Here is a 15,059-nt window from a genome sequence, read left to right as displayed (position 1 = left end):
CCGAAGATAACACGCTACACAACCTTAATCATGTCAGCGAGTGTCCTGATTGCTGGAGGAGGCGAGGAGGGCGAAACGGGGAGGACTACGGCTTTCTTTGCCTTAAGAGATAGCGAACACACAGAGCGTGAAAGGCAATGGGTGGTTTTCAGTCGTCTGCCCATTAGTGGTGAAACATCCACTTGTAGTCGAAGTTGAATCAAAGACTTCTCTTCAATTCCTGAGGAATTCAGGATCAAAAGAGAGATCGCACTTAAATGTCAAAAGAGAAGCCCCAAGTAGAGAGCTTTAGATGGTCACCAGCATATTATCTCTTCTAGCTATTCTTTCCTTCTTTCTTTCTTTGACATGTACTATCAATCTGAATCTTTTCTTTCAGATTCCATCATCATTATCTTTCTTGATCATTCTTTCCTTTATTTCTTTCTTTCTATTTTTCTTTCTTTCTATCTTTCTTCCCATTGGTCTATTTTCATCTCTCTCCCTTATATATTTCGATGTGTCTTTACTTTCATTCTTTCCTTTTTGTTTTATTCAGACTCCTGAATTCAGACCTAGATTCTCTCTCTCTCTCTCTCTCTCTCTCTCTCTCTCTCTCTCTCTCTCTCTCTCTCTCTCTCTCTCTCTCTCTCTCTCTCTCTCCCTCCCTCCCTCCCTCCCTCCCTCCCTCCCTCCCTCTCTCTCTCTCTCTCTCTCTCTCTCTCTCTCTCTCTCTCTCTCTCTCTCTCTCTCTCTCTCTCTCTCTCTCTCTCAGACTAAAACTCTGCCCCGGCTGCCTCCTTCAGCCCGCCCTAATTCATCACCTTGACTTCATGTACCTGGGGTCCTTCAGAATCAAGTATGGCCTCACAGAGGTCAACAAGGTCACAGAGAGAGAGAGAGAGAGAGAGAGAGAGAGAGAGAGAGAGAGAGAGAGAGAGAGAGAGAGAGAGAGAGAGAGAGAGGGAGAGGGAGAGGGAGAGGGAGAGGGAGAGGGAGAGGGAGAGGGAGAGAGAGGGAGAGGGAGAGGGAGAGAGAGCCCTCGTTCGGCTCTTCTGAGCAGATCTAAGGTGTTGGGCTGCGCTGGAGTGTTAGTGGATAAAGTGTGGCAGCCCTTCAAGGTCCAGAGTTATATAAGGGGTGTGAAGATAATGTCTCGGTATCTCAATTGCAGTTCTAGTGTCGAGTTAAGTTTAGCTGTAGAGCCATTTATCACAGCTACCTCTCAAGGGCTCCAAGGCCTTGTATTAGAAACCCCCTCCCCAACCACCACCACCACCGCCCAACCCACCGCCTTTGGGGGCTGGGGACTCACCTAAACCTCCCAGTGGGGGCAGGAGGAAACGTTGAGAAGGGAACACATCGACACACCATTCCTTCCTTCCAAAGATCGGGGGGGTAGATTAAGTTTTAGTGGCTAGGCTGTTCAACGAACCAGCCAAAGTCCACTTGGTTTGATCGCTGTTGTCCTCAGGCCTGCAGGCATCGTGGAGCAAGAGGCCTTAACCCCTAGGACGTGTATGGGAATTCACTGAAAGTTACTCTGGATAGAGCATCTGCTAATTAGTAATTGGATGAATGTGCCAGATTGACAGTTCATGGATTTGTAACCATAGCAAAAAACAAAGTGCGCTAGCCTGAGCTGGACCTCAAGTAGCCTCACCCACAACCACAGTGAACGCACACGTAGCAGCAGCCGCAGTGCTAACCAGCAGGCGAACACACACCAGGAAACATCTAAGCCCGAACCGGACCATGAAGTCACCAAGAGAGAGAGAGAGAGAGAGAGGCGTCTGTCACTCGCATTGCAGGGGACGGACATGTCGCCAGCGCTGGGGATGGTGCGAGTTTGATGGGGGATGTCTTGGTCTGATTGGAGAGGAGGGGAATTAAACCCACAACCACCTGCTAAATGAGGGTCGTTCGTCCTTATCCAGGAGAGCAGACCTCATCAGGCTAACTACACGACTACCGACCGGCCGCTGTAACGCCTGCCGCCGGAAATTGTGCAATTACCGTCAGCGGTGGATGCAAATAAAGATGAGCGAGCACGGCTTGGGCACGGCTTGTGCGCGGCTCGTGCACGGCTCGTGCACGGCTCGTGGGCGGCGCAGCGCAGTGAGCAATTAGTAGCACACTAATTGCGGTAAGGGCTCCTGTCACTTACAACCAATTGGCATAACAAGGAAAAAGCACGTTATCTACAGCCCCGGACTGATGGGGCTAGACGACCTCATTTAAAGTCGGCCTTGGTGGAAAAAAAAGACTTAATCACTTGATATATAATCACGAGGGTCTCTATTGTGCCATTTTCTGTTTACGCAGTACTCATATGACGATTGTAAATTACATTTAAGTGGCTATCTCTTCACATTAGGAAATTCAGTCGCGCACCCTAGGTACCCCCTACAAACATGACAGCCTCCTCCACTGAAAAGAAAACAACTTTTTGACAGAAATATCAGAATTAAGAATGAAAGCTATTTCTTTGGTTTCTATGACAACATAGAGGGTTGTTGAGTGTAGACACAGTTAAAGTGGTTTCCTTGATTGATTTGCTTTATAATTTAGGTCAATGTGATGAGTATTTTTAGTTTGCTAATTGCCTGCAAAGCGAGCGACTCTGTGTAATTTGTAGTATTAAATAGGCCAAGTAAGGACCTATCGATCAAATGATCATGTGAATAATGATATACCTGTATTCTTTCCACGCGCAGACAAACGCGCTGTGCAATTGTAACACGACTGACACTTGGAATGTAGCCTTTCTCCCGTTGATCGATATACATCCTGCTATATTTCCCAGAGGAATTGCTGCGGCCAACGCGGTACAGACACTGGTTGTTGAAATCTGGCACCAGTCTCAGGCTAGAGCAGTTATTACAAATGTCAACGGTAACGATTGTCAACCCCGACACCTTCACTCACCACATAAGGGTGGCGTGTCGGCCATCTTGCTGCCCTTTAGCTCGGAGGATTTCGTTATCGTCTGATCGCGTCTGCGCTCAGCTGCTTCCACTCTGCAGAGAGTTAGCGAATGAGGAGTATGGCGGCAGCCGGTTATGGTGGCCACTACAGCATTCTAGCATCGGGCTTACAGGTCAACGGGGCACATTGTAACGGTAAGGACCGGGAGGAGAGCAGGAGAGCACCAATACACACATACACACCCCTCTCCGATACACACACAAATACAAGCACAAATGCACGTTGACACGCACACCTCTCTGATACACGCACAAATACAAACTGACCCACCTCTCTGATACACAACCTAATGCACACCTCTCTAATGCACACATTAAGACAAACACAAATACACATTGGTACATACGCCCACACTAATACACACTCCTCTCTGATACACAAACCTCTCTGAGCCACACACACACCTCTTACACAACGCACACAATAATACATAGCTCTCTAGCACACCACCACACTGATGCATCCCCATACAGATCAAAACAAACTTAAAACCTTATTATCACTGACCTAAAAGAAAAACAGACTGCAGAGCTAATCCGTATTAACTGATATCCAACCGCTCATTGATCTATATATATATATATATATATATATATATATATATATACATATACATACACACATTAGGCAGCTTGTCAATATCTATGAGATCCAGCTGTGGAACCTGAGCCCTGTTTGCCAGTTGACCCAGTGCTCCGGTTCCTCCAGAGCCGAGCAGGTCTGTGTATCCCAGTCAGGAGCAGCTGTGGACTGGGGAGTAGAGAGGAGGAGCGCAGCGAGCGATGGGAGCTCCATGTCTCCCCGCTCTTCCAACACCCTCAGTAAGTGAAAGATGTCTCACTCACTTAGCCTCTGTGCAGCCAGTCAGTCATCTGTGAGTGTATAACTTGTTTTTTTTTGTCGTGTGTGTACATGTGTGTACATAGACGCACGCTTGTTTTAGTGTGTGGGAATGTGTTTCTCTGATATGAGTGTATGTGAATATGAGTATGTGAGTGTGTGTGAATATGAAGGTGGAATGTGTATGGATTGTGTGTGTGTGTGTGTGTGTGGATATGTGTGTATGTGTATGCGTGTGATCGCACACTCATGTATTTCTTCAAGTTTATTTTATTGAGTTTAGTTGTTTGTGTGCATATGACCATGTTTGAATATCTGTTTACGGACGTCTGTGTTCTTCCCTCCTGCTGCGTGCGCGGTATTTAACAGGCGGGTGCTTTTGCGCGACAACCCGGTGCTTCCATGACTAACGCGACAACGTCCAACGTTCAAGCTGTACAAGCTGAAAGGACACCTCTGAACACGGACTTGTTGTTGTGCCCCAGAATCACTCTCCCTTACATGACGCAGCCCAAACCACAGTTGTCCCACTCAGAGCTGTGTTTGTGTTCGGATGCCACGGGTTGGCTTGAGATCACCTGTCGACTCTATCCAGCCTCCCTGCTTCACACACTGAGCTTAAATTAGGTCCAGCAGTGCATTCTGGGTCAGTGTTGCAGGGCTCCAACCATGTACCCCAGAGGGGGAAGTAAGTGAGCCTGTTCCAGAGAGTACTGGTAGAGTTAGATTACACATTATTATCCACTCAAAACAAAGATGACAACAACGTAAAATACATACACTAGCTAGCTTCAGCTCCGTCTGGAAGAAGACACTCCTGTTCTTTTTCTCAGCGAGCTATGTCCGGGTTCTTAATTCCACCGCTGTCATCTCAGGCCCCTCTCCTTCATCTCTCATCCAATCTCGGCCTCATGCATTAAACAGGAGTAGGATTTCGCGCCAACAAGCAGTGTGTCTATTCATCTCTCATTCACGCTTGTCTCTGTTGTTTTCATTCCCCTCCATCCCCTACAGCCCTGAGATTAAGCTCCGCCTCTCTACGGAGGAGGAGATGGCGTCCTCCGGGGCCAGGGAATTCCACCCATAGTCACCGGCGCCAGCGTCTAGACAGCGGAGGGGGATTCATCTTCAGGCAGCCTGGGATCTACTGTCCCCATGAAGAATGGTGATGGTGTCTAATCCCCAAATGTGTTGTCAAGAAATGTTTGGTTTTTCATTTTTGTTACTCGTCTCTGCTGATTTGAATATGAGTTGAATTTGTTGAACTTGTAGATTGTTTATTGTGGCTGGTCGATAATGTTAAGACCAGGAATACAATTTCTTGCATTTTAAATGCCTAAGCCACCAGAGCATTAAGAAATTATGCTAGATGATAAAAAGGCCTATAAAAATAGTTTTAAGGAAAGAAATGTAGTGGTTGGCTGTGGATGAAGGGGTAAACAACGTGACTTTGATATAGATGTTGCTTTGGCATACTTACAAAACAAAAATAATTACAACTCAATTTGTTTCATATTATAATATAAATATATATGTCTATGTATTCATGCTCAACGTTAACTGTCTACACTGCTTCACAAAGGCAAGCCTTTCAGCTCAGCCTCACCCCATATCATACTTAAAGCTAAAAGTCTATAGTCTCCCTCAGCAAACAGAGGAGATGTTCCTCTCCATTACGTCTAAGACAGATTGATGACTCCCCAGATGCCTGAGGGGCTCACAAGGTGCAGAAACATAAAAACAAACTAGATCCTCCATTTCCATAAAGCACAGAGAATGTAAATTATTTAAATGAAAATCATTTAAATTGCTCTAAATATCTAAATAAGTTATTAAAGTTATTTAGATGTTAACTGCTCGGCTAATGAGCTGAATATTGCTTCCTCTTGAGCATGAAACAGAGGAAGTTTTCCCCTGTAAAACTTTATTTGACGATGGTCTTATTCCAGTAGGGATGACCCTGCCTGTAATAATTAATTTCTGTTATTTGTTCGGACCCGTGCACGGCCTCACGTTGAGGCGTATAAAAACCACAAATCTAATATATCTGGCGCTCCCTGGTCAGCCAACGTTAAAACACACTTTAAAGCCAACATAACACATTGTCCAGCAAAATATAAACAGCTAAGAGATGTAGACAATTAAAATATGTTCTTACAAAAACCATAAGACAAAGTCAGGCGTGAAAAAAGCTGAGGATATACAGTTTGTTCCTCCTTAACAGTTTACTAGTCATGTATCCCCTACTGAATATGGGTTATTCATAATAAACACATAATGCTGCGTTACTATTGGCCCTAAAAAATGTTGCTCTAATCTGATTGGATACTGAGTCTGTGAGAAACTGGATGTAAGGGTCAGTTGATGCTTGCACTGCTTAATTAGAGCCACGAAGAATCCATGGTATGAGTCTGTAATAAACCAGATGAATTTATTCAAACACCTCGTTGACCTGAATATTATCGTCATAGGCACACTGTGCAAGACCTGAAAAATAGTTGAGTCGGGCATCTAGCAGGCCTAGCATTATTACATTTGCAGCATAATTGCTGGTTGTTAATGTTCAAGCAGCCCCTTCTCGTACCCACCGGATCGTCATTAATTCACGTGTTGGCATGCCGCACCTTCATCCTCTGTCACAAGCTTCAACCTAACGACCTATTTAGCAAGGTATTAATTAAGATGTATGGTTCCTCCTCTGCTGGGACAATGTAATGCAGAACATATTTAACATGCAACATATGTGTCATGACTTTTTAAATGGTATCATCACTTGTTGTGATTAGGCCTATCATAAAAGACAAGTGCGGATGATAATCATAATCAGAAGCAGCAGCTGTAAAACGGGTTATAAATAACTCAATACACAAGAGCACTCCTGGAATCCTCGTGTGTCAATTGCTTCAAACAAAGATGTGTTTAATTCCAGAACTAACCCAACATAGTCAACAGTTTCATCCCATGGCCAGGTTTCTGAATGAGGTCGCATACAAATGAACATTGAGTGATGGACTAACACACATTGGATGAGGATGCGGAGATAATGAGCTCGGGAGTTAAAGATGAAACGTCATTGTCGTCACGTGGGCACAGAGAGAAGAAAGAGCAGCAGTCACTAAGGGCGATGCAATGCTTACATTTCTTTAATTTCTTTTATATAAAACTGGAATATCTTATTTTTCCCTAACCTCTTACTTGTATTTGTTATCCTGTTTTTCTTGTGTATTCCTTTGTTAAGTTTGAATAATTAACCCATAGGCCTACGCAGGCATTCTAGCGGTACTCCTGTAGCCTATAGTAAGTAATATAGATTTATTTATTTATTTTTTATTATCAGGAAACAATTTAATAATTGAAAAGCCTACGATGTTTTTTAACCCAAACAAAACACAAACATCTAACAAACAAAAACCCATGGAGGTTTGCAGATCAACTTTGAAAGTAGTCTTTGGGGGTTGTGAGTCCTTTTTTAAACTGATCCAACAATTAAACTGAACAGTATCTAACCAGCAGGAGTCACACGGGGTCCGCTGCTGCAGAGGGAGATGAACGCAAAGCGGAAGTGAGAGGAAAAAGGACTGTTTCACAAAGTAAACCAAACTTTGACAAAGCTTTTTTGGGGGCTGATATCGCACCGGCAGTCCGTGATGAGAGCAGACACGGTCCACACACAGACCCGCCGTGTTTAACCCTCGTCTAAACCGACTCAGTGAGATGGGACTCCCTACTCTGGAATTCAGTGATTCTTTCCTGGATAGTCCGGATTTCAGAGAGCGCCTGAAATGCCATGAATTCGAGTTGGAGAGGACGAATAAATTCATCAAAGATCTGATCAAAGATGGGAATATGCTGATCACGGCGTTTAAGAGTGAGTAGCCAATCTCAGACCTGTTCTACCAGAAACAGCAATGCCATTAATGAAAAGTTTGGTTAAGTTGATAAACTTTTTATTATTGTAATGAATTGACAGCAGAGCAGACAAATCATGCAGCCTAACACACAAAATACACACAACGGTGCATTGTTTGGGGTCAAAAAGCCACCCAGTTGAGCTAAACAACAGAAGAGTTTTAGGTTTTTCGCATTTTCTGAAGGATCCGTGAAATCAGTCACATCTTTTTGAAGTGGAGATAGAACAAACACCCTGCAGGCATGACGATCCCCAGCCGACGGGATCAGTGGGCTGTACCTGATCCGACCGCTATCACGTCTCCTCGATCAGTCTCCGAAACACACGGACACTAGCTAGAACGGATGAATCCCTTCTACTTTCTCCCAGCATGACGTCTCTGCGTTCTATATTTCTCTGTTATTAAGTCCGGCATCATTCAGAGTAAACATACACACTCGCACCACAACTTGAGGTTTCTGGCCAAATGCTAGGAATGAGTGAACTTTAGGATGGATAACGTGGTTCAGCCTTTCTTTAGGCCTACATTCCTATAGACCTAATAAGTCATCGGGAGTTAATATTTATCTTCATGTGTTTTTATACTAGTCAATACCAGGAAGGATTTCACCTAAAAACCTTAGTTATTTAAGGATATATATACTATGCCTAAATAATTTATTATGTAATGTCACCAGAACAATAATAATCTTACGATTATGATTATTAAATTCAGTCTTTTCTTGATTTCTTAAAGTCTCAAATCATTCTGCAGAATAATTACATTTCCTTGTTTTTCAAGACTCCTATGCAAACATTCAGGAATGGGGTCAAATTATTCGAGAGTGGTACAGATGTATCCACAGTTCAGTAGCTCCTCCGATTTTTCTGTCTCAGATGTTTGTCAGCAGTGTGTCGTGGAGTTATTAAGGAGATGGTTTGTGACGCTTCGCTGGGTCACCTTTGTCTCCAGCGTTGACAACTGCTTCAGTAACACCACCACACTCCACCTATCGCATGTCAATCAAAAACTCACTCACTGGCCGACCAGGGCCCTTTTAAATGAATCACCAGACACAGTAAGGATGAAATCCATCCATTCATTTAGTAATATGTACGTTGATACATCCTTCTTCTATCTACCTATCCATGTAGTTCATTCATCCATTTATCCAATAATTGCTCCATCTGTCCACCATTTCTGTTCATCCATTCCCCATCAATTGATTTACTAAATTAACGTGTTCATTCAAAATGAGTGTTGAAGCAAACTACTTGAGATTGGGCAGCATTACTTTGTACCAAATCCACTTTTCCCCAGTGGGTGTCTGGGTTACCCAGCGCAGACTCCATGCTTAGCGATTGGTTAGCTAAACAGTGTGCGGTGCTAAACGCAACATTAGCATAAATAAATATTCACACACACTCATCACAGTGTGATTTCATGGTTACATTCTGTAGCACAAATTGTGTTATTTATTTCCTTTCAAGAAGGCAATTTCAGGCCTTTAAACGCCATTAGAATGGAGAGATGTTTTTAAAAAGGATTTTTTCTTCCAAAGCGTAACCTCATTCTGTCAGGGAAGCATAATGTGCAAATTAACATGACTTATAATAACTTGGCATTATTGTGTTGTCTTTGGTTCAGCCTGTGGAAATGGGGACACGGGACAGTATAGCCTGATAGAGTTTGCCTCCCAGCTCATAGTCTCTGGGTTTGACCCCAGTGTTTCCCACACATTGACGAGACTATGGCGCCCCGCCATAGTCTAATTTCGGCCGCCATAGTCTCTGCGTGCACATGAATTTATTTTTTTGTATTTTTTTTTTTGCTCAGACGAAGTTCGTGTCGCTCTCATTGGGATTGCATGAGAGCACGAAGTTCGGCTGTCTGCCTGCTACTGACAACCGACTGACCCCCCCCCCCCCCCCCCCCCGGACATGCACGCCCCCCCCCCACCCCCCCCCCCCCATAGTCTCCAAAATTTCTGTGGGACCCCCTCGTCCACTACCGGTGTAGGCAATCTTGACCTGTGTGTTATACTACGAACCTCGCTGAACATACCCAGGCTTTCTTGGGAAAGCCTGGATCGACAGGGACGCAACTCGCGATCAGAGTCAAATGGTACTACGACGCTCACTTGGGATTCGATTAGTCAAGCCAGGTTTTCTGCTTTAGGTTCAATGCGCGTTCACGTGAAAGGGGCGTTTATCGCGTCATTTTACTCGCCTTTACAAACTGGATCAAGGGCAGTCTATTTCACTCAAGAGGAACAGATAGTCTTAATGACCTCATAGGAGGAGTTCAAAAATCAGATAACAGCTAGGGGCAACACAGTTGCACATAATAAGGCAAGGGGGGGGGGGGGGTGCTGGCAAAAAAAAGTGTAGATGTGTATAAGTGAAAAGATTCTCCATATTGTCTACAAAATAACTGCCAAATGCAGAATTGTTCACCATTAATCCTAATAGAGTGTTGATGATTTCAAAAGGCATAAGCAACATCCAACCTGCCTTATTCTATAATTTAGGGAATTCTCTTTAAATACACCCTATGTAAGAAATGTATGGCATATGTTTTCAACCTCTGAGAGTTAGCGGCGGTGGCGAGAGAATACCCTCTGATGAGAGCCTGTATCTCTCATACAGAATATTCTCAGGCAATGCCAAGGAAACGTTCCCGAAAGAGCCTTTGTCGGAGAGACCCCTGTACGATACCGGCTCCGGGGTCCACGGGAACACCCACAAATGGTGACACCATTGTGAAAGAAGGGGCTAGGAAGCTGCGCACGCCGATCTGACCCGATTAGACTTAGCTGAAAACCTGCTCCTGACCAGGTTTGGTTGAGCGCACGCTGAATCACCATGGTGATACAGCGAGGAGCTCTAAAAGAGAGCAATTTTCTGTCCCAGCTAACCCAGGCTTTGAGCACAACATACCTTGCTAACCCACTAATCGAGGTTCGTAGTACAGGGCACTGGATACCAAATTGAAAACTGCTCCTTGAAGTTCCATTGAGTAGAATTTGTATCAGGTGATGAGGTTCCTTAATAGATGTATACATTGTATAAAAACATTATTTTAACTTTGAAATGATAGGTCATAGTTTACCACTAAAGGTCCTATTACATTGAACACGGTTGTTCACAGATGTATTGTCTAAACCCTATCTGCTTATTAATGCCCTGTCTCTGTGCTTTCTAAACCCAACCTGCTCCTAAAAACATGTCTCTGTACTGCCTAGCCCCAACCTGCTCCTAAAAACATGTCTCTGTACTGCCTTATCCCTTCCTGTACCTTCATTTCATGTCCAGCACAGTACAGCCAACTTCCAGGTCCTTTATGTTCGTTCAACATATTCCCTTGCCGTCGCAAACCACTGCCAGACCAACGACCCAATGCTTTTTATTTTCGGAACCAATACGTCTGACTCCTTCTTCCGTTTCTGAGCTGAACTCCAAAAGTATAAACTCGCTTTGGCGATTCAGGGTTTTATTTTGCTCTCTTTCCGGCTACCTGCCTCCTTCAAGATACAAAAACACACACCTCATCATACGTCACACACACTCACCACGAGAATGGTCAGCCTGGAAGAGGAAGTGTGTGACGTATGTTTTTAAAAATATATATTTCTTGTCTTCTTGTGTATTTTTTGTGTTTCTGTGAGAGGGTGAGAGCCAGAAGAGAGGGAGTGAAGCAAAGCGCCAGAGCCAGTCTCCTGCCGGCATGCCAAATATTAACAATAACATTTCAAATCACAAGCATCCTGCCACCATATTAATTATTTGTATAACCCTTAATAACAGTCCGAAAGAAGAGGGATTCCTCCTTCCCAGGATGGTTAGGACTGCAGTAGCTTCCTAACAGGCAGACATGAAAAACACAAAGCTTATGTAGGAAAATAGAACATGAGCTCAGTGATAGAAGTAGAAACCTTGAGATAGACAGTTTGTGAACAGAATCACATTAGCGTATCTTCGTTCCATTAACATATTTCCGCCCCTCCCTCGATCCCTTGTCGTGCCAGTGTGCCACGGGATCTGGCGTTTGATAAGATCCAATCCCCCGGTACTGAGTGTGCCCAAGTGGCACTGTTCTGAATAGGATTGTAGGTTCACCTGCAGGCCACACCTGGTGTACATATCTACCCCTGATACGAGTGCCGTGCTGCTTATTATTCCAACCAGAACACTCTCATCAACTTGTTTGTGATGGTAGCTCAAAAGAACGAAGACACCAGCCCAATGAGCCGCTATTTATTCATTTGTTTGGCTTTGTCTTTCTTTTATTTGTTCCTTGCCCATGATTATTCTTCTGGGCACATAGCCATGACACCAACGATATTTGATATTGCATATTCTATTCTGGTATATGTTTTGATAAGTTATGTCATCACTGTTATTTGAGATTCGATTTGATTATATTCTGTGTTTTTATTACAAACATATCAATACTTTTATTGACTATTCTATGCTATTCTATGATGTCAATCAAATTATATGATACCTTGTCCAAAGTCACCAACATTATTTAAGAGTGCATCTTCCTCTGGATTTCTTCTTTTCTTCTCCATATGCATTGGGTCTGTTCTAGTCTTGGAAGAGGAAAGTGTAGAATGTGAGATTGGTGGAGTGATTCAGAATACCAGAGCCAACATTGGCTCAGGGCTCTATGTGTGTGTGTGTGTGTGTTTACACTCTGTGTGCACACTGTGTACTCGCTGCAGAGTTTCCGCTGTTTACAGAGACCACCGTCGACTGGAGACACACCGAGATGAGATATAAAAACCATGCTGGGACTCAGGCTTACGTTTTGAACACACACACACACACACACACACACACACACACACACACACACACACACACACACACACACACACACACACACACACACACACACACACACACACACACACACACACACACACACACACACACACACACACACACAGGCATGCAGTGCTCACACACATGGATTCACAGAAGACCTGTTTCACATCCCTGGTTGCCCTTGAGCAAAGCTCTTATCTGTTGGTTCACTCAGTAGTGGTTCTGCAGTCCCCATGCATACTGTATATACTGATGTACACTGCACTTGTACTGTAGATTGTGGATATGTAGATCTGCCTATGCACTAGACCAGGGCTATTCAACCTCCTTAACAAGTGGGCCGAAAAGGAAAACCACTGGGGGTTCATGGGCCACACCGAGTAAAACTACGTGAATGAATCGCTACAAATAAATCGTACTTAAAGTAGGGCTAACTTAATATACATATTACTACTACATGGAATAAACTTGTCAGACGCATTCCTTCCTTCTTCACTTTTAATCGGATCATTATAAAAGATTTTGTTCTCACATATTTTAGACACGTATTTAGAATTCAACAATGTTTTTTGAATCATCACAAAACAGAACTACTGTACATATGAGACATTTTGAGCCAGTGAGTCAGTGAGAAGGATTGCACTGCCTTGTTTGCCTAGTTTGGCTCATCCTGAGACACTCATGCAGCTCCTCCTAGGTCATGGAGCAACGTGCCCTTGTTCTGATGGCATTCATATGAGAAAAGCTAGACTCACACGTATCGGTTGAGCCAAACATTGTCAGAATAAGTGATGCCAGTTCCTGATTGTGGGGTACTGATACTGGCTAGTATCACCGGCTACACAAAGAAACCTGATTTGCATGCAACCATGTTTCTCCTTTATTTTGTTTATTTTTTGCATGCAACCTCTTGCGGGCCAGAAAACAATTAAGAGGGGCCGCATTTGGCCCCCGGGCCGCTAGTTGAATAGGCCTGCACTAGACTATACCACCTGTTACGTTGATTTATCCATCATACATCTTCACAATTTTTAATTGGTCTGTAATTGGACAATCAACCTTTATAAATGTATTTTAGCAGACTCGTATCCACAGCAACCTACAAGTGAGGCAGTGAACAACAAAGGCACACCTTCAGACTAGGAGTATCTACAAAACATGGAGTACCACGCCTGGTCGTACAACAGGGGCCTTTCCAAGGTGTGTGTGTGTGTGTGTGTGTGTGTGTGTGTGTGTGTGTGTGTGTGTGTGTGTGTGTGTGTGTGTGTGTGTGTGTGTGTGTGTGTGTGTGTGTGTGTGTGTGTGTGTGTGTGTGTGTGTGTGTGTGTGTGTGTGTGTGTGTGTTTTAGGAGGGTAGTGTGACGGGGGTAGGCCAGAGGTGTCCGTGGAGAACACCACTTATTCAGACGGCCCCCTGGGGCCACCTGGCTAACGCTGGGTGACAAAGTGATAAGGCAGGCACCAACATCTTACCCTGCCTCTCACCGCGAGTGTAGCAAGAAGTAGGCCAGGGGAGGAACCCAGGTTCATAGGAGCAGACAGGGCTTATAAATATCCTGGACTAATATCTCTGCCCCCATGCACACCCCTGAAGCTACAAGGTGCATGGACGGAATATATAGAAGCTGCTGGGATATTATGGGATGATTCAGTGTTCCTGGTCTTGAAGACAGGATAAGTCAGAGTGGTAAAAGGGTGTGGTTTTATTGGACCCGCTTCCCGTTGAGTGAATTATAGCAGTTCATTTCTCAAAACAAGACGATGGATCAATCTCAAACTTTTTTTATAGAGCGCTTTTCGTTCAAAACATCTTTACAAAGGACTTGTCAAAGTGAAACAAGCCACCAAGAACAAGAAATTAGTTTAATATAGCTGAGAAGAGAGAGACATTTGAGAGGTGGAATTAATCAGAAAAGGGCTGCAAATTAAGTGATTAAAGGAAAGCTAAACCGAAAAACAAACGGTTCATGATTCGCTGTCAACATTTTATATACTTAGATTCTTGATAATTTGTAAACAATGTAAATAGCTTTGGATGCCGCGTGAAAACATCATCAATATTGTTGTTGACAGGATGCTCTGCACGCCAACCTACTCAGACACCGGCAATTCGGAGGCGCGGTGTGCGTTCTGCTATGGCGCACTTCGTAATAAAGCTAGGCTATTAGCGATGAGGAAAATCACTGTCACTGCCTAGCATCGCCAACCGCCCTACCCCCCCCACCCACCCCTAGCTAAAGATATCTGTTTGAATTCTCTTTACGCCTGTCATAATGAAGGCACCCTGTGTTTAAAGAGGTGTTTGCGCGTGTTTATGCTCATCAATGTGAAGATTTAAGACACTTAAATGCCCCGCTAATGAGTATTGCGTGGTACTGTAATGAGGGCGGAGTGCTGGGTGCTGGGGGGCTCTCGATGTAGCTCAGAGGGTTAGCCGTTTGTTTGTTTGTTTGTTTGTCTGAGTACACATGATGTTGAGAAAGGCTCAGCCACAGGAAGTGTGCTGTAAACACACTCTCGTACACACTCT

At 44.1% G+C, this 15,059-nt stretch overlaps 1 protein-coding gene and 2 long non-coding RNA genes across 3 annotated transcripts in view; 2 read left to right on the top strand and 1 right to left on the bottom strand.

Annotated features, from left to right (window-relative positions):
• The first annotated feature begins 2,264 nt into the window (after nt 1-2,264).
• Nucleotides 2,265-6,247, top strand: LOC132475260 (uncharacterized). Its single transcript, XR_009529845.1, has 3 exons — nt 2,265-3,101; nt 3,676-3,788; nt 4,822-6,247. It is a non-coding gene; the product is annotated as an uncharacterized LOC132475260 (long non-coding RNA).
• A 1,089-nt stretch (nt 6,248-7,336) lies between these two features.
• LOC132473919 (rho GTPase-activating protein 42-like) overlaps nt 7,337-15,059 on the top strand; it is a 41,469-nt gene continuing 33,746 nt past the window's right edge. The window contains exon 1 of the mRNA XM_060074276.1: nt 7,337-7,675. Coding sequence (XP_059930259.1) covers nt 7,522-7,675 — 154 coding nt within the window. The 5' untranslated portion in view covers nt 7,337-7,521. The remainder of the gene's footprint in view (nt 7,676-15,059) is intronic.
• Nucleotides 12,548-13,708, bottom strand: LOC132474391 (uncharacterized). Its single transcript, XR_009529650.1, has 2 exons — nt 13,519-13,708; nt 12,548-12,844 (listed from the first exon to the last, which is right to left on the bottom strand). It is a non-coding gene; the product is annotated as an uncharacterized LOC132474391 (long non-coding RNA).

This window comes from Gadus macrocephalus, chromosome 16, assembly GCF_031168955.1.
Source record: "Gadus macrocephalus chromosome 16, ASM3116895v1".
Taxonomy (NCBI): domain Eukaryota; kingdom Metazoa; phylum Chordata; class Actinopteri; order Gadiformes; family Gadidae; genus Gadus; species Gadus macrocephalus.
The sequence above is the reverse complement of the archived record's forward strand: the minus strand, read 5'-3'. Positions and strand labels throughout refer to the sequence as shown.